This window comes from Syngnathus floridae, chromosome 2 (assembly GCF_059516105.1).
Source record: "Syngnathus floridae isolate MCC-2025c chromosome 2, RoL_Sflo_1.0, whole genome shotgun sequence".
NCBI classification, from domain to species: domain Eukaryota; kingdom Metazoa; phylum Chordata; class Actinopteri; order Syngnathiformes; family Syngnathidae; genus Syngnathus; species Syngnathus floridae.
In genome coordinates, this window is record NC_142414.1 from 27,009,806 (window position 1) to 27,026,827 (window position 17,022).

The 17,022-nt window shown below is 42.9% G+C and overlaps 4 protein-coding genes across 12 annotated transcripts in view; 1 reads left to right on the plus strand and 3 right to left on the minus strand.

The window, feature by feature from the left end:
- runx1 (RUNX family transcription factor 1) overlaps nt 1–3,035 on the minus strand; it is a 36,324-nt gene extending 33,289 nt beyond the window's left edge. For all 7 annotated transcript variants that reach the window (XR_015857060.1, XM_088368515.1, XM_088368514.1 and 4 more), the window contains exons 1-2: nt 2,846–3,035; nt 307–2,637 (exon numbers count right to left, since the gene is read on the minus strand). The gene's annotated coding sequence lies outside the window, so the exon portion shown is untranslated. The remainder of the gene's footprint in view (nt 1–306; nt 2,638–2,845) is intronic.
- On the plus strand, nt 1,759–4,768 carry urp2 (urotensin II-related peptide). Its single transcript, XM_088368517.1, has 5 exons — nt 1,759–2,242; nt 2,348–2,647; nt 3,325–3,359; nt 3,547–3,691; nt 4,200–4,768. Exons 1-5 carry the CDS (start codon nt 2,152–2,154, stop codon nt 4,229–4,231), a joined length of 603 nt encoding a protein of 200 aa, XP_088224643.1. The 5' UTR covers nt 1,759–2,151; the 3' UTR covers nt 4,232–4,768.
- Nucleotides 4,769–5,502: 734 nt separating this feature from the next.
- LOC148402950 (protein-tyrosine kinase 6-like) lies at nt 5,503–9,049 on the minus strand. Of its 3 annotated transcripts, XM_088361206.1 has the most exons (8): nt 8,604–8,969; nt 8,323–8,441; nt 8,078–8,247; nt 7,826–7,985; nt 7,595–7,756; nt 7,088–7,269; nt 6,725–6,878; nt 5,503–6,653 (listed from the first exon to the last, which is right to left on the minus strand). In XM_088361206.1, exons 1-8 carry the CDS (start codon nt 8,942–8,944, stop codon nt 6,427–6,429), a joined length of 1,515 nt encoding a protein of 504 aa, XP_088217332.1. In that variant the 5' UTR covers nt 8,945–8,969; the 3' UTR covers nt 5,503–6,426. The 3 variants fall into 3 exon arrangements, with proteins under 3 accessions (XP_088217332.1, XP_088217340.1, XP_088217350.1); XM_088361214.1 differs by having other exon boundaries at nt 7,595–7,985; nt 8,604–9,049; XM_088361224.1 differs by having other exon boundaries at nt 7,595–7,985; nt 8,540–8,683.
- Nucleotides 9,050–9,508: 459 nt separating this feature from the next.
- On the minus strand, nt 9,509–16,760 carry srms (src-related kinase lacking C-terminal regulatory tyrosine and N-terminal myristylation sites). Its single transcript, XM_088361238.1, has 8 exons — nt 16,097–16,760; nt 14,363–14,484; nt 14,030–14,196; nt 12,800–12,947; nt 12,532–12,690; nt 12,251–12,432; nt 12,024–12,180; nt 9,509–11,317 (listed from the first exon to the last, which is right to left on the minus strand). The coding sequence occupies exons 1-8, from the start codon at nt 16,468–16,470 to the stop codon at nt 11,118–11,120; spliced, it is 1,509 nt and encodes a 502-aa protein (XP_088217364.1). The 5' UTR covers nt 16,471–16,760; the 3' UTR covers nt 9,509–11,117.
- Between the last annotated feature and the right edge of the window lie 262 nt (nt 16,761–17,022).

A 17,022-nucleotide genomic window follows, 5' to 3' on the forward strand; every position in this document is an offset into this window, starting at 1 on the left:
TTGCACAGCAGAGTGAGCAACGGAGCTAGTTTGCTAGTTTTGTTTTTTGTTACTTGTAAATATTATTTAAAAGAAAACTGAATCGCGTCAAATAGTTGTGACGACGATCTCGGTGTGACTACTTTGAAGGTGTTCTTGGATGGCCAGGGAAAACAGCGGAGGTAAACAGCACAAATAATCAATAAATAAAGGAACATCACCGGAGTTCATAGTTGCACTATACTTTGCCATTATTTCACAATTCCTCATCACTTCCTCATCGTGTCAAATCATAAAAATGAAGTTCAAATGACTGTGATAACTTACCAAAGATGAAACGCGACGATGTTCTCGATACAGTCTGCGAATAAAAGCTTGCAACAACAGGTTCTTCCCCCGCCATTGTTTTTCAAATGGCCTGTTTCCTCATGAGAAAAAAAAAAAAAAAAACTCTTTCCACCTCAATTCGTACACCTGTACACACAACAATTTGCCTTTACAATGTTTGAAACTATTACAAAATTGACAAAAACAGGACGATAAAAAAATTGAAATAAAAAGTGTCCTCAGCCAATCGTCATGTTTCCCTTTTTTGGCCCACTAATGCGCGGCAAGACTTTTTTCTTTTTCTTCAATTTGATGGCGGCTGGCAAACAACTTGTGGTGCATTAGCGCCACCTTCTGAAATGGATGTGGAAATGGATAATCCTATCCCATCACAACCTTCAATTAAACCATATTCCATTGAAACAATAATTAAAACTCAACTCACAGGAACTTAATGTCTCTTGAGTTCGAAACTTTCTGACCTCTCAGTCTTGGACCTACTCCACATGGAATTTACAGTTGTGACGTCACATAAATATGAATGGAACACATTGAATTTGAGTTCACTGTCCCCTTTTTGGCGGTGTTTTCATCTGGTAGCATTTTTAAAAACTATTTGTTTGCTTCCTGTTAACGCAACTCCTTCTATTCAGGGTGCAAGGAATGAATGAGTGGAAGTTCTCAAGCAAAATTCTCTTCCCCCAGCAACTGATGTGCACACACACACACACTCGCGCATACGTATGTTCCATTTATCAAAATTATTTATCTTTTTTTAATCCGGGGGAGAACGCTTATTTTGGGAACCGAGATCGTCACTCGCGTCAAATTCCTGTCTGTGACATTAATTAGCACAAAGAGTCACCCTTTCCTGTCTTTTGTGTCTTTTGGTCATGTTGCCCTCATCACACTTCTTTTTTTACAACCTGTTTGTGTGCGTTGTGTGTGTGTGTGTTTGTGTGTGTGTGTGTGTGTGTGTGTGTCGTGGGGACTTTTCATCCACGTTTAAAACCAACCCTGGATAGTGTCCATTTGTGTACAAGTTGTGTTTTAACAGTTTGAAAGTACTCTATTTGTTTTTGCCGTGTGTGTGTGTGTGTGTGTGTGTGTGTGTGTGTGTGTGTGTGTGTGTGTGTGTGTGTGTGTGTGTGTGTGTGTGTGTGTGTGTGGCCTGGGGCTGTAGAAGCAGTGATTAGTTAGTTCTTAATATGTTTGCTTAGGACCACAGTAAGAGAAAGACCCTCTGACGCATGAGGGGACTCACACAAGGACACACATACGCACAACCACCCACACACACACACAACCACACGTATACTAAAGCCTAAACACACATTTACAAAACGATATTGGATCTCAAAGCTGGCTGCCAAAGTCCCCAAATGTCACCAATCTATTGAGAAGCGAGAGGCGGAGCCTCTTGAACCGATTGGTCGGCGCCCGACTGTCCCAAAGCGGAATTTTAAAAAGGCAAGTTGGTCGGAGAGGATCAGGGAGACGAGAGTCGCCGACAAACACTTGACAAGCCTTCTTCTTTAAGAGGCGCATCCCTGGAACATGAACCAGCAGCAATAAGGACGGAAGATTCATTTCGACAAGAGAATTATTTAAATACTTTGCTGCATTGACGAACACCAAATCCTGGTTGAAATACTTTCTTTTTCAAAGCTTCATTTTTTTTTTACATCTATATTTTGGGGGAAATCCTAACTGAAAACTCACAAAATGATGATGACCAATGGACCGTCTTCAATGTAAGACAAAACTAACGAATCCAAAGAAACAGTAAAAATCTCAATCGATTTTTCATTTTTCGACCTTTCCAAATCACCTTTGAGCTCAACGATGCTTCCTCGAGCTGCGAAATTGCCGTTCATTCCCGTTCTGATGCTGATTGTCGCAATGACGCAAATTCGGGCAGCACCCACAGAAAAAGGTAACGAAGCTAAATGTCCATGTTGTGTGTTTTGTTTTTTACTCATCTACTCAATAATAATAATACCCAAAATCGATCCTGATTTGACCATTTCTGTTCCCCTAGATCCGCTGAAACCTCCAACTCATCTTCCCGCTCGTCTTCATTTGTCAGCTGAACCCCCAAGGTCTGGTCAAAGCGAGTTCCTCAAACACTGGCGTCTAAACAGCAGAGCATCCGGGGCAGAAGGAACGAGACGAGGAGACCGAACCACTTCGAGAACATTTACCGCCGGCATGAGATACCATCCTGGGATGGATGGTTCTGAGAAGCGGGGCCAGATACTTAAGATGCTCTCGGTCCTGGAGAGGATGCACCGGACGTTCAACAGCACGCTGAAGACAAGGCTCACCTTCCTGCCAAGAGGTTAAACATGTTCACACTTCCTGTCATTATGAGAGAAAAGGCTTGGAAAATGCATCAGACTCAAGAGGGATTATTTCCAAAGGACAAAGTCATAATTTGGATTTGAAATGTAATTTTTGTGTCAGCAGTCCTGGAAACTTTCTGACATGCAATGTTAATCGACGGCAGCCATTTGCACTTTTCACAACACTAACTTACCAGGGCGCCTCCGCTGTTAGTGGTTCTTCATGTGGTGACCTCGTCCGATTTTCAAGATTTTTTGACACATATATTGCTATCGCAACACATAATCTGTGATATACATACATTAATTGAGTGTATGGTTCAGATTGTCAAAGTGTTGACGCCGCTATGGCGCCATTTTGACTTGAATACGGTGCACTGCTACCCTCTGCTGGCGGTTTGGCGCATTACCACTGTTTAAAGCGCTAGCAATTTAAAGGGCCAGCGCATCAAACCAATGAAAAAGCATAAAATGTCATAGGTGGAACCTGCTCAATTAATGTTTTGATTCTAATGGGCTTCTTCAGTCGTTCGTGACATTTAATGAATTAATGATCATTGATCAGCTTTTAAGTAATGATCTTGGGGCTAATAAGACAAAGTGCGTTGAAATTGTCCTACTGGGCATGATATGAAACTACCTGCACAATGAAATCTTTTTTTTTTCTTTGCAGCAAATGCAAGAAATTCAGGACGGAAAAATAAAATGGTAGGTCCCTTTTGATTTTATCCTTCCATTTTCTACATCATGGCTTCACATTGACACATTTTCAAAAATAGTTTGGGACTGTTCTAAATTACGATTGTTTGACCTTGGCGAAGATCAACCAAGTTCACAGAAGCTAATTTGAGTTCAAGCCTCATTTTCAACTTGTCTTTCATGATCTTATGATGAGGCTGCAGCGATGTTGACCACCTCCCCGCCAGCAGCTGCCAATAGCACCGCTTCCGGAGCGAGTGCCGGTGTCGTCGTCCCCAGCCTTACCGGCCGCAACTTCCGCAAGTCGCTCCCAACGCAGTCTAAGAAGACAAACAAAAGAGGTAACAATCAACAATCGGACCCATGTTAGCATTAGCCTGTCAATGGCTTTTCTCTACGTTTGTTAGCATTAAGGCAAGATGACTTTCCCATGGCATAGTTGTGTTTTTCGTGTAACTCTTTTTGTCTCATGTTTACAGTTTAATATTTATAAACTTCATCTGGAAGTGGCATCAAACAGTTTGAAGCCTCTTTTTTTGATGAATTGTTCAATATTTGCTACTTTTGGATCATGCAGCACTCGTATCTTGAGTTTAAAATCACGCGCATCTCAAGGCAACACTGCAAATGAGAAAAATCGCAATCTAAGCAACTTCTCAGTAGCTGTCAAGTAATAAATCTTATGAAGTGTAAAGAAAAACTACACAGGGATGGAAAAAACACACATTTGGAATCTAAAAGAATGTTTGCTGATGCTAACAAAACTTGTGTTCTTGTACAAGTTTTTATTTATTTATTTATTTATTTATTTATTTATTTATTTTTAATTATTATTTTTTTCTTCAACAGTGTGCTTCTGGAAGTACTGCTCCCAGAACTGAGCTCCCAGCGTTTCACCTGTGAGCCTCATTTCCCTCATCCCCTCCTCTGTCTATCTATCCATCCATCCATCCATCCATCCATCCATTCAAGGTCATGGCCTTTGCTTTGTCCTCGTGAGAGAAAAAAAAAAAGTGAACTATTGCTTTACCAAAGTGTCTCATAGCTCCTGGAAATTTTCAATTTGGCCACTATTCTCCATGCATCCATCCTGCCAACCAACCGACCGACCAACCAGTTTCCATTCCATACCTATGCTCTGGGCTCGCGTTTGACCTCTGCGTGCTAGGCAACAGTTGCTCAGACATCAGCAGGCCCCGGCCGGGCGGGGCCTTCCACCGCAACGGCGCCAATACCGACTTAGACCTTTTCATCCAACTCGTTAATTAACAAAACTGACCGATCAAAGAAGACGATGTGTGCTCAAGGCTAAGCACATGGAAAAAGAAATCCCCGTTTAATACCACCCCGCCCGCCTAAAGACAGATGCACATGACTTTTTTTATGTGTATGCCTTCTTGAAATAAAGTGCTTCTACAACATGCCAACGACAACAGAAACTAATCTTATGTTTGAATGTCTTTTTTTTTTAACGTCATTGTTTTCGCTGAATGACTCAAAAGTTCAGAAAGTTGATTAGCAACTCGACAAAAAAGGCCATATGAGTAAATGAGTTAACCAATAATGTATTATTGAAAACTTGAAATTCAGGACAAAATTAAAAAATATATATAGATTACTTATTAGGATAAAAAAATAATAATACAATAATTTCATAATAGACAAGTTGTCAATGAATCATTGCACCTATTCGCATCTTGATACGGCACACCTGTGAAGGATTATCTCGGCAAAAGTGCTCAGTAACACAAATTTGGACATATTGGTGAACAATTTTTGAAAGAAATTTCTCCTGGCATTTCAGATGCTCTATTCCAATACAAAACAACCTTCAGGCACGTGGAAGCTCGTTAAATTGACGGATATCCCGAGACAGATTTTTTTTTTTTTTTCTCTTCCCCGCAACAAAAACGACACAATCACTGTATTTGTGGTGTGACTTTACCTAGTGTGGAAAGCGTTGTAGTGGTGGCTGTACATTCCTCATGTGGATGTTTCCATGGTAACAGATAAGAGTGTTTGCTGTTTGGATGAGTAAACTGCGCTTAATTACATTCAGAGCGTTTCACTGCCACTGTTGCCCCGGTGATGAGTGTGTGTGTCTGTACATGCTTCTATGAGTGTGGAGAGAGAGGTGTTAAATACACAGAGGTGTTGCGCATATAATTATTTAGCATTCATTGAGCTACAGCACACAATCGTGTAGTTGTCCCAAATTATTCCAAGAAAAAGCAGATGGAATCATTTGGCTTTCAGGTGGGAAATTTCAACAATGCCAATGGTTGGAAGGATTAGTCACACACTATGGTGAAAATAATACAGTGAATTATTTATTATTCTTTTAAATGGACTGTATAAAAAAGTGAATTATTTATTATCTTTTTAAATGAACTGTATATTCATCCCAAATGTGGCCTTCTGACAATCTTTTCCTCTTATTATTTGTGATACCAAATTGTCTCATTCATGTCACACTATTGTGTAAAATCCTAAATGGATATTTTACTATTGGATTTTTTAGTTGCTAAAAATGCATGGCCATTAGATTATGCCCAGGACTAGAAGATTTTCAAGATTACTTTTAAGTAATGCAGGTTAAATACATAACTGTAACCCGACATAAATACAATTATACATTTTCTCAAAATTTCTGTAACAAAGAAAAGAATTCACGGATAAAACTGACTCACCTGACCAGAAAGGAATCGCCGCCATTTTTTTTCAGCAGCGGATTTATCACACAAATGCAAAGTATGGCTCTTTTCACTGGCACGGTGACATAATACTTGATTCATTCAAAAAAACAATAAAACTGGCCTATGTATTAAGTTCCCTCACACTGAATCCTCTAAATCGTCCATACACTGCAAAAAGATGTTGTTTTACGCCGTTTTATAAATAGTCTATGCAAATGGAGCTCTGCATATTTTCAAATACGCATAACTTTGAGAATAAAAAAGCAATATGAGACGTGTGTGTGTGTGTGAATGCTTGATTGTTAATAAAATGCACGGTGACCAATCTTGGCGTATCCTGCTTCTCTTGTCAAAAGTCATTTTGGGTTTATGGAAGCCTGTTAAGTGTCTTTAGGTGTTGTAGGTGCTTCTTTGTCTATATGTGCCAAGAGACTCCCATCGTAGATGTTGTACATTTGCTCCTTCAGTTGCCAGAATGAGGGCCGCAGCTCGGGATCGCTATTCCAGCATTTGGACATCAGTTCGTAGAGGAATGGCGGACAACCAGGAGGTGCTGGCATTCTGTAGCCTTCGCTGACCAGCTTGTCCGCTTCCTGCCCGCTCAGACCTGCCGAGAAGAGCACCCGCCCGTTATGGAAAATCAGCACGCTCTTCACCGAGTCTCAGCTAGCCACTCGCCTGGGTAGGGCACGCCTCCGTAGGTGACCATCTCGTAGAGCAGGACGCCAAAGGACCACACGTCTGACTTGACGGAAAATTTCCACTGGTTGATGGCCTCTGGCGCGCTCCATTTGTGCGGGGTGGCTTTCTGGTATGCAAAGTAGATTGGCTCCTGGGACACCAAAAACACCATTGCGTGACTTCATGTGCTTTTTAAAATGACTTCATGTCAGTTTATGGCAATTTTCTACCGAGTATCTTCACTCTTTTTTTTTTTTGTTGTTTAACTTTTTGGGAGTTTCCCATGATTTAGACAATCTGTAACAGTTGACAGCTCTGCTAATCGTCTTTTTACAATTTGCATAAATAAACACCGCCCACCTTGATGACTTGGGTCAGTCCAAAGTCGGCCACCTTGCAGATGTAGTCTTCTCCAACCAGGACGTTCCGGGCGGCCAAGTCTCTATGGACGAAATTATGCTCTTCCAGGTACGACATCCCATCAGCCACCTGACCGGCCATGTCCGACAGCGATGTCATATCCTGCTGCTTGCCCTCAGGACCTCAATGTGAACACAAAAGAAACAGCCAGAGTTGTATTGCCCATGTTAAATTCTAATTTGCTGTCATGTCAAAGATGCTATATGCTAACTGGAGCTAGCAATAGTTTGGTGTAACTTACCTTCTACATGCTAATAGTTGCTAGCATCTCCAGTGCAATATTATTGGTTGTTGCAGCCAAGCAACTCGAGGCAAAACACACCCGAGGATACCCAGATATAGTGCTACATGCTAAAATGCTAACAGTAGTTCACGCAATGTCGGATGAACTTTTATTCTTGTTATTAAATTGGATTCAATTCAAGTGATCACAAAAAAGTAACCTACTTCTGAGCAGGTCCAGCAGACTTCCTTTCTCCATCAGCTCGGTGATGATGTAATATGGCGTGGAGGCGGTACAGACGGCAAAAAGCGAGATGAGGTGACGGTGGCGCAGGCGCTTGAGGTTCTGCACTTCCCTCTGGAACTCGGAGTGGTTCACCTCCGAGTCTGGAGACAAAGAGAAAAGAAGGTCACCGCGCAGAAACTGCAGACGGGCCAACGCGGGAACATAAATACCGTTCTTGATGATCTTGACGGCCACGCGAATGCGCGACTTCCACCATCCTCGGTAGACGTCCCCAAAGAAGCCGCTTCCCAACTTCTCCTCCAAGGTGAACTCCTCCTTGGATAGCTCCCACACTTCATCTGGGAATTGGACTTCTGCCACGTCTTCTTTCTAAGGGAACACACACACACACAAGATGCAGACGAGTGAGGGAGGTAAACACAGACTCATGACAAGACTTGAAGTGCGAATCTATTTGATACCGGCCTGCAGGGTTCCCCCAGTGTGTCCTCGTTGCTGAGACGGAGACGGTTGTTGCAGTAGTGCGCCACCAGATTGCTCAGCGACGTAAACTGCTGCATGCCATCCAGGTCAAAGAGACCGTCCGACGTTTGGGTGATCTTGAAGTGTTTCACTCGATAGCTCGAACGCACTGCACACACGCAAACCGGCTTTCATTACAACTGACTTTTTATCTTTGGCGGGGGGGACATGGACACGGTCTTGCCTGAGAGAACATATCCGAGATGGTTCTCACTGGATCGGATGAGGAACGCTCCCGGTCTGTTACCCGGTGCCATGAGGAGACTTATGGCGTCTGAGCGGTTCATGGTCCCAAAATTCCATCTGATACGTGTGAGGGCAAACAAAGAATGCGAAAGATCCTCATTCTGTCACGTAAACATGATTTGACGTCTTGTGTCAGGAAGAAGTACCATCATTACCGAGTAGCGTCAAGAAAGTAGCATTTTAAGCTAATGCCAATGTGCAGTAGCATTGTCAACTCACGGTTCCACCTGCATACTGGTCTCAGTTTTCTTCAGGTAGTTTCCGGGCACAACGCCGCTATCAAGCTTGCTTCCAGTCGGGTCCAGCCTGTATACAGTCCACCAGTCATCACTTCGGTGCTGCACCTTGAACACATCTCCCGTCTGGAAGGTCAACTCATTTGAGTTGCGGCCCTGGAAGTCCCACATGGCTTCATATGTGCTCCCGCTCTCCTCCTTGTCCGCCGGTTGCGGCAGGGGCGGTTCCGGGTTCGATACTATCTGGCCGTCCACCTTTGTTTTGTTGTCCCTGTTCAGCCTCTGCCACAGAGCCGGGCATGCACTGCGCAGGCATTCGTCCATGTTTGAGAGAAGTAGAAGAAGACGCCCTGGATGACAATGGTCCGCAGCACCTGTTGGACCAGTGGTGACGTGGTTGGATTTCGGGGAATGTTGCTTGGGGACTTGAGCAACACATGCCATGAAAGTACCGTGCCGCGCCGTGCACACGCGCTTCTGTTTGATTGCATTCTTCCTGGCATTCGTTGCTTGTGCATTCTTTCATGTCACCACACACGAGAGCAAACAATCAAGTTTTCATGACCAGCCCTCAAACAATCCACAAATCAATCTAAGACATTCTAGACACCAAAATGGGAAACTAACAAACAAAGTGGACAAAATTGGACATGATGGTAAATTATGAAGGATGGGATCATTATGGGACAGAGCGGGGGGGACACATTAGGAAACGCTCTGGGACGGAGACTCAAACGGTGACTTTTAAAAAAAGGACACGATGGAGGATGGGGGGACTCATACAGAATGTGACACTTGTGGGAATTCTAACAGTATGGGAGACCCGAAAGATAACAGGGGCATTATGGGACACTCGAGAGCAAAATAGCAAGTGAAAGTATGTCAACATTAGAGTGGAAAGATTTTATTGTTTGTGACTTGTCACTCTATACATTTTTCTTTTTTGTATGGCTCAAGATTGTAAGTGTCAAAGTAACAAAGTTGCATTGTTGTGTCTCATTGCATGGCATGCGAGCAACCCTGTCAAAAGCGCAGTCGAGCCGTTGTGATTGATCGTGGCGACTGTGTAAACATGGCGCCCCCTCTGGACGCATCTGGAAGACTGACTTCACCTAATACTTTGTCTTTGGCCACACCAGCAGTGTTGGAATGTGCAAAACAGCCAAGGGGTGGGCAAACTTTTGTGCTCACTTTTATTTAAAAAAAAAAAACAGGACGAATGGGTCGGGTCATCAGATGAGGAAAGATTTAAAAATGGAATTAAAAAATAAAACATGTAAAACCTGAATTATACAAATGAAATATCTTTAGATAAATAAAATATAATTCGTTCTTATTTGAATATATTATTTATTAATACATTGTAATCTATGGCGAATTTAAACAAACAAAATTTTCCATGTTCAATTCGCCATGGAGGAATTCACCTATTAAATTTTTTTTTTGCGTGACCTCAAAAGTAGTAATTAGTGTCAAGTAAGAATGTTAACTGCTGGAAAGTCTTTCCCGTTTTGCTCTGCTGAGTGGCTGTTAAAAAGCAGAAGCAAATAATGGGCAAGTTATTGATTTTTTTAAGAAGGGTTTGAAATTTAATTTGAAATGTTTTAGATCATAACGCATATTTTAAATTACAGATGCTTAAAAGTATTTTTGACAAAAATTTAAACAGTCAATTACTTTCTAGCATATTAAGGTTTGGCAATATTTTCATTTTTATGTTTGACCTAGAAAAGCTTACGCAATACGAATTTAATCGTTACTTGTAATTTGTAGCTATGACATCACAGGAAAAAAAAGAGAACAAAGTAGGGCAGATTCAGAATCAGTGTAAAAAATGTATCTCTAAAAGTTTACCTGCATTTCTGATTAAAAAAATGTAGTAAACATTTGTTGACCAGAAATGATCATTCTTTACAGCTCAAACTATTAATAGAGGCAACTGCAAACATTTAGGGGGCACTTGTGAAGTTCTTGGTAAATGGAGCCAGTTTTGTCGCACTTTCTTAATAAATAAAATAACCAATTATTTGATTCCATAAAAAATGAATCCAATTCAATCTGAGGAGGGAAAAAAGGGTAACTCATTCTTACGAATTTTAAAATAAAAACCTGAGCCCTAATTTGCCCACCCATCGTCAATGTGCAGTGCTTTAACAACGATGCAAGCCTGAAGACTTTCAGGTTTCCATTTTTGTTCTTAAGAAATGATCATGCTAAAGCTAATGACCAAAAGGGAATTCTGCCTCCATTGAGAAATCAGAAACGTTCCATCTTCCTTTAGAAAGGTGATTGAAGACTGGACAAAAATATTAGCTTCTGTCAGGCAGCAATGTGGCGAACCACCACATCATTATTGCACATAGCGCCTCCTTGTGGCCTGTATTCATCATTGGTGGTCTTCAGATGAAAAATTCTTTCACGACAATTTTTGTCAGCATCTGTGGGAACAAAGTTGTCCTCCTCCTCCTCCTCCTCATCCTCACCGCCAGCCACGTGGTCACACCTCAATGGTCTTGAAGTAGATCCGAGCGTAAATGGAGTCCAGCTGGCTATGCAAAGCATGGAAGGAAGGCCTCTTGGACGGCTCGGCCGCCCAGCAGTCCATCATGATGCGGTGGATGTTGTGAGGACATCTGCTCGGACACGCCAGGCGAGCCCCTGATGACAGCAGTTCCAACACCTGCTTGTTGCTTTTGCCTGAAAGAAAGGTCGTCACGCAATTCCGCTAAATTCACTGAGCTGTAAATGTAGGAAAACAAATGACAACATATGTAGGCTACGTAGGCTTGAACTTCAATGAATGTTTCAAACTCCATTTTACGTTACCTGAATTTTACTGTACTTGTAACAATAGAAGTTTAAGCCACAGGAACCGAAGAGCATACCACGAGAGGGAGCTCACATAGCACTGAGACTCACTGCAAGTGAAGGCCTTTTCCCAAATAAAACCCTCAGAAATGTGCCAAAAATGACTGATTTATGGAACTACCCTGCCTGAATTTCATGCACGGGTTCTTGAGACTTTTTTGTGTGTCCTATGGAGATGTATACATTTCACATTGATCAGTCAAGCTAGTGCCCAGGGTTCATTTCTAAACTTTCAGAGGGCATGAAGGAGGGAGTTCTTCAGGGCTCATGTTGAGGCCCCCTAAAATAGGGACAATTTCAAACCTTTTGAGGCATGTTAGGCCCTCAAAAGGCAATTATTGACTATGCACTTAGTATTACAATTTGTATGATGTAAATCTGCTCTTACCTTCTTGTGATGTTGAGGTAAAAATGTATACGAGGTATTATTTCATTAGATTCCTCTCATGTTCTGTTTTTCTTTTCACAAGCGACAGGATTACATCGATGAAAATATTTCTTTGAATTTCCAAAACATGCACGTGTTACACGCTACCTTCGTAGGGCATTTTCCCGCGCGACATCATCTCGTAGAGCAGAACGCCAAAGGACCACACGTCCGACTTGACGGAGAACTTCTGGTGAATGGCGGCCTCCGGTGCCGTCCACCGCACGGGGATCTTGGTGGTCCGGCTAGCCGTGTACACGCTGTCCTGGAAAACGGGGCCAAAGAGACAATGGGATTGTTTACAAAGTACTTCTTTTTATGAGTCATCAACGCACCTTGATAATACGCGCCAGTCCGAAGTCCGCCACCTTGCAGACCAGATCCTCTCCCACCAGGATGTTTCTCGCCGCCAAGTCTCTGTGGACGATGTTCCTGTCTTCCAGGTAGGCCATGCCCTCGGCCACCTGACTGCCCATGTAGATGAGGTGAGCTGAGGTCAGCACCTGGCCTTCTGCAGCTGACCACATTGAAATGTCAAAAGGTTTGGACGTTAACTCTCAACGGAAATGTTTTTGTGGGAGCATTTGGACTTGTCAGTTTCTAAATGTGAACTCACAGGCCAGGTAAGATTTGAGGCTTCCTTTGGTCATCAGCTCGGTCACGATATAGACGGGTTCTCCTCGGGAGCACATGGCCAGCAACTGGATCAGCTTGGGATGGTGGAGGCTCTTCAGCGCTTGCACCTCCTTCACAAACTCATCCTGTTTGGTGTCCTCTGAAAATCACCCAAAAGAAAACCACGTCAACTCTCTTCATCTGTTCCAGACCAATGCGCAAAAGGTGAAAATATACAATACATTGTTTGAAGAAAAAAAAATGGATACCTTGTTTGAGCATCTTAATGGCCACTCGCTTATTCTCGGTGGTCCACAGAGCCTCCCACACTTCTCCAAAGTGTCCTTCGCCCAACTTGCGGTGCAGCTTGAACTCCTCCCGAGGCCGCTCCCAAGGCTCCATGTCGTAAAGCTCCCGCTGCAGAGCACAAGCATGTGAGTACACGCCGCACGGCGCTGGGGTGTGTACGTGTGTGTCGTCCGTGGTTCACGCAGCAGCTTCCTTGCTGGTTCTTCTCTGACATGCTCCAGTGTCCTCACCGCTGATCATGAGGACAACCAAGAGGACAAAGCGGTCGTTTGTCACTGATGAAGAAGACAAGCCAGGCGACTTCTTGTGATCATCTTTTATTATGGATGTGCCACAAACATGATCCACAGTGAAAGCCTTTGACAAGTCAACACAATGTAAAAAAAAAAAAAGTAAAAAAAAAAAAGGTAAAACGTGACAAAAGACTGAAATGATAACTCTTGAATGAGATTTGTCCATTACACAAAGAAACAACGATGTCACATTGTGCCTGCTTGTTAACATTCATTGAAATGCGAACAGTCTAATACCGTACAATTATTGTTGCTGCAATATTATTTTTTTATATAATTTTTCCATACACTTATTATACCACCATTGCTATTATCAGTTTTGTGTACACTGAAACAAAACAAAATAATCATAGTATGAGAATCAAGTTTGAAATCGTAAGAAAAGAGTGGATCATTTTTCAACAGAAAAATCGGAATATACAATCAAAATTGAGTGAAAAAATGTTTTGTAATTGAAATTCTCAAGAGAAAAAGTTGGACTATTTTGAGAATAAAGTGTTATATTGAATGTTTTGGATTTATGAACAATTCTAAAATTCGAAGAATCAATGAGAACTCTACTCTAAAAAGTTGCTATACAAAAAAGCCATTGTACAAGAGTAGAGTTGTATTTTTTTTTAGATATTTTAGAGATTGTGTCTTCAAAAGAAGTTGAAATGTGAAGGAATAAGTTGCACTTTTTTTAAAAGAAATAAATCATAACTATATGAGAATAATGTATTGCTTTTTCTTAAAGAAGACCTTCCCTAAATCCCTGAAGGAGAAAAAGTTGCATTCTTTGTCAACAAAAACACCCGGAAGAACTGGAACTGGGCTGGAAGCTCGTCCAATTGTAAGCGCTGACAATATACAGATATTGATGCATACAGATTAATATTCGGCTGTGTGAATCTTTACCTGCTGAACACAAGGTTCCGTAAGCAGCACGCCCAAACTGCGAGGGTTCTTCTGGTAGTACGAGACCAGCTCGCCCAGCGTCGCGAAGGAGATCTTGTCTGACACGAAATAAGCGCCGATGGAGGAACGCTGCACACGAAAGTGGATCACCTTCCCGTCGCTTCGAGCTGGAAGTTTCACAGGCACAAAAGATGTCCACGTAAGAGGACATTTGTGTTCGAGCATCACCATACATCCAACCCATTCCAAGATACTAATCACACAAGGAAAACTCCAAAAAGTAAATATATGACAAGAATATACATTAAAAAATAAAAACGCACACACACACACCTGAGAGGGTGTACTCATCACTGTGACTCTCACTGATGCGTACCAGGAAGCAGCCATCTTTGTTTTGGGGGGCCAGCAGCAGCTTCTCGGCTTTGGTACGGTTGATGTTGCCGTAGTACCACCTGCACACACGGCCATTTTAGTCAACATCTCATTTCCCCCTCCTCTTCCATCTCTTCCTGGGATCCTAATATGTTGAGCGAGGAGGATGCAGATTAAGAAAGGAGATATAGCCGCATATACAAACAGAAGAAGAATGTAAACACTAAACTGGTCGGCACAGGTGAGATGGTTTACTTGGATGCGATCGGTGTGGGCGTGTCGCTCAGGTTTCGCTGAAACTAACAAGAAATGACTGATTCAATTAAAAAGGCCATTTTGGTGTATTATTAGTCCTTGCCAATCACGCGTGTGCATATTTGGGATTATTTCTTACTCAAAACTGCACAAACAACAACATTTGTATGAAGTTCCAAAGTGGAACGCAAGTTCACCAAAATGCACCGTCACGCACAAGAGCTTTGTTGGGTGAGTTTCATAAGGTGCTTTCTCTTTTGTTTTTTGTCTGACGTGGATTCCAAAAGAAGCAGCAGTGCGGGCGGATCTTTGTACACTTGTGCAACAGTTGAAGGTGACCATGGGCTTATTCCTATTTTCATTTTTTTCCCTTTGCATTTTCTTTTTTCATAATAAAAGAGGCAAAGCAGTATCTTGAACAGATTGTCAAATTGAAATGATAAAGAGGGGAATATGAAATATGAGCAATTTGGCAGCCTATGAAGAAAATGTACTTATGGGTCAGTTTTCTTTGAGCGTTAAACCGGTTCTGCTCGACACGCAAAATAAGAACAAGGTCAGCGTCAACAAAGCAGCAGCAGTAGCAGTATTTTAAATGTCACATTAACTTTGATTGTGGAAATGACAAATAACATGCCAGAAAGGTCAAATAAATCAAATACATAATACTCTACAGAGATCTGATCAGATAGATCGGATCAGGAGATAGTTTGCGTTGAATACAAAATCTATAAACCGTTGTATTTTCATAATTTACTGACCGATCAATGATGTCATAGATTGGAGCCACAAGATACTAATACATGACACCGAACACAATCTTGTTCACTGCAGGGATGTTCTAAACAAGCTTCTTAGCATATAGTACAGTCGGACTATTTTCAATTGTTTTCCCCCCAAATTAATTTTTTGGTGGGGAATTTGGTTTCACCACCCGTTTTGTGTATATTGATAGTTCATCAGTGTTTTGGGTTGATTAAGGTTTAATTGTTACTATCTTTCCTCAATGCATTTCAATTCATTCATTAATTTCAATTTTTGACCAACAATCAGCTCCAAAATCCTGATTGTGTAAAGTAAAGCCAGCTATATTATAAGTCTGTAGAAAATGAAGGGAGGAAAAAAAAAACACTGGCCCTTTAAGGACCATTTGATCAATTATTTTAACACGAATCCTAAATGATTTAAATGATATTGTCAGTAGTTTCGAATCAACAAAACATTTGATTCAAACACAGACATACGCTGTAGAGAAAATGTGATCTATCTTTTCCATAATTGTATGCCATTCTTCTTTCTGCGTGAAGTGGAGCAGGTCGCAAGCAGGATGACAACCGACCTGAGGTCAGCGCCAAATTCAACCCCCTATGCTTGAGGTGAGGCGTGCACACGCTGTTAACCGACCTGAAATCAGACCGCTCGCTCGCTCGCACTCACTTGTGTTTGGCGAACTCGTCCTGGAGAACGGCCAAATAGTTGGCAGGGATGAGCCCAGACTCCAGCGAGCCGGTCACTTTTTTGGCGAGGACGTAGCGACCCCGCTGCTCCAGCACGGAAAGCTTCTCGCCCTCCCGCACCGTCAGCTCGTCATCGCTGCGGGCCTCGAAGTCGAAGAGCGCCGCGTACAGTTGGACCGGCCTCTTCTTGGGCGACGGCACGCGGATGTCGCCCGACACCGTCCTGATCTCGGCTCCATGCGCGGCCGGGTTGGCGATCACATGGTTCGACACGCTCGGGTAGCGGAAGTCGGGCCAGATGTAGTCCCAAAGGCGCTTGAAACAGGGCATGCAGGAGCGGCAGCAGCCCTCCATGACCTCCGGATCTCAGAAGCGTCCTTCAAGCGTTGAACGCGAGCCCCCGCAGTCCAGCAGAAGCGAAGCAGCACAGAAGCAGCCGCCCCGCGCGCGGTGCTGCTCTCCTGCGCGGCCGGCCGGGATGTAGCATAGTTCCGGGCCAGCGGCAGCGCGCTCCAGATGAGCCGGACCGACCGGTTTTTTTTCCCGAGCGCATGGACGCGAGCCGCCGTGGGAATGCGGAAGCGGTCGAGGACATCCGTGGTGGCAGCTTCGGGCTCGGCCTCACTTTTGGACTGACTGACAGGCGCGTGCGTTCACGTGTGTCCTTTCAAGTATTTGGCTCACGCGTGCGTGACACCTGACAGGTGCGTGCGCGGGCACATGGGCGCGCACCCTCCAAACAATGAGCAACGAGCCTTTTCACGATGACGTCACACACTGGCAAAAAATCGGATTGAACCGAATATTCTCTCAACATTCCCTTTTTTGCAAGTCAAATGATATTTTCTCTTGGTCTTTATAGTCTGAAACCCCGTTAAAAAGCGTTAATCTCAACCTAATTCTACT

Bases quoted from the DNA above. Each gene is read 5' to 3' on its own strand.
- LOC148402950 (XM_088361214.1), bottom strand. From the start codon at position 8,944: ATGGACGAATGCCTGCGCAGTGCATGCCCGGCTCTGTGGCAGAGGCTG. The intron at 8,248-8,322 runs GCAAGACCGTGT...GCGTGTGTGCAG, and splicing joins TCTCGGATATGTTCTCTCAG to TGCGTTCGAGCTATCGAGTG. The intron at 6,879-7,087 runs GTGGGCGGTGTT...TTGGTGTCCCAG, and splicing joins GACTGACCCAAGTCATCAAG to GAGCCAATCTACTTTGCATA.
- srms (XM_088361238.1), bottom strand. From the start codon at position 16,470: ATGGAGGGCTGCTGCCGCTCCTGCATGCCCTGTTTCAAGCGCCTTTGG. The intron at 14,485-16,096 runs GTGAGTGCGAGC...CCGTGTGTGCAG, and splicing joins GACGAGTTCGCCAAACACAA to GTGGTACTACGGCAACATCA. The intron at 14,197-14,362 runs GTGTGTGTGTGT...TGAAACTTCCAG, and splicing joins TGATGAGTACACCCTCTCAG to CTCGAAGCGACGGGAAGGTG.
- urp2 (XM_088368517.1), top strand. From the start codon at position 2,152: ATGCTTCCTCGAGCTGCGAAATTGCCGTTCATTCCCGTTCTGATGCTG. The intron at 2,243-2,347 runs GTAACGAAGCTA...CTGTTCCCCTAG, and splicing joins GGCAGCACCCACAGAAAAAG to ATCCGCTGAAACCTCCAACT. The intron at 2,648-3,324 runs GTTAAACATGTT...TTTTCTTTGCAG, and splicing joins GCTCACCTTCCTGCCAAGAG to CAAATGCAAGAAATTCAGGA.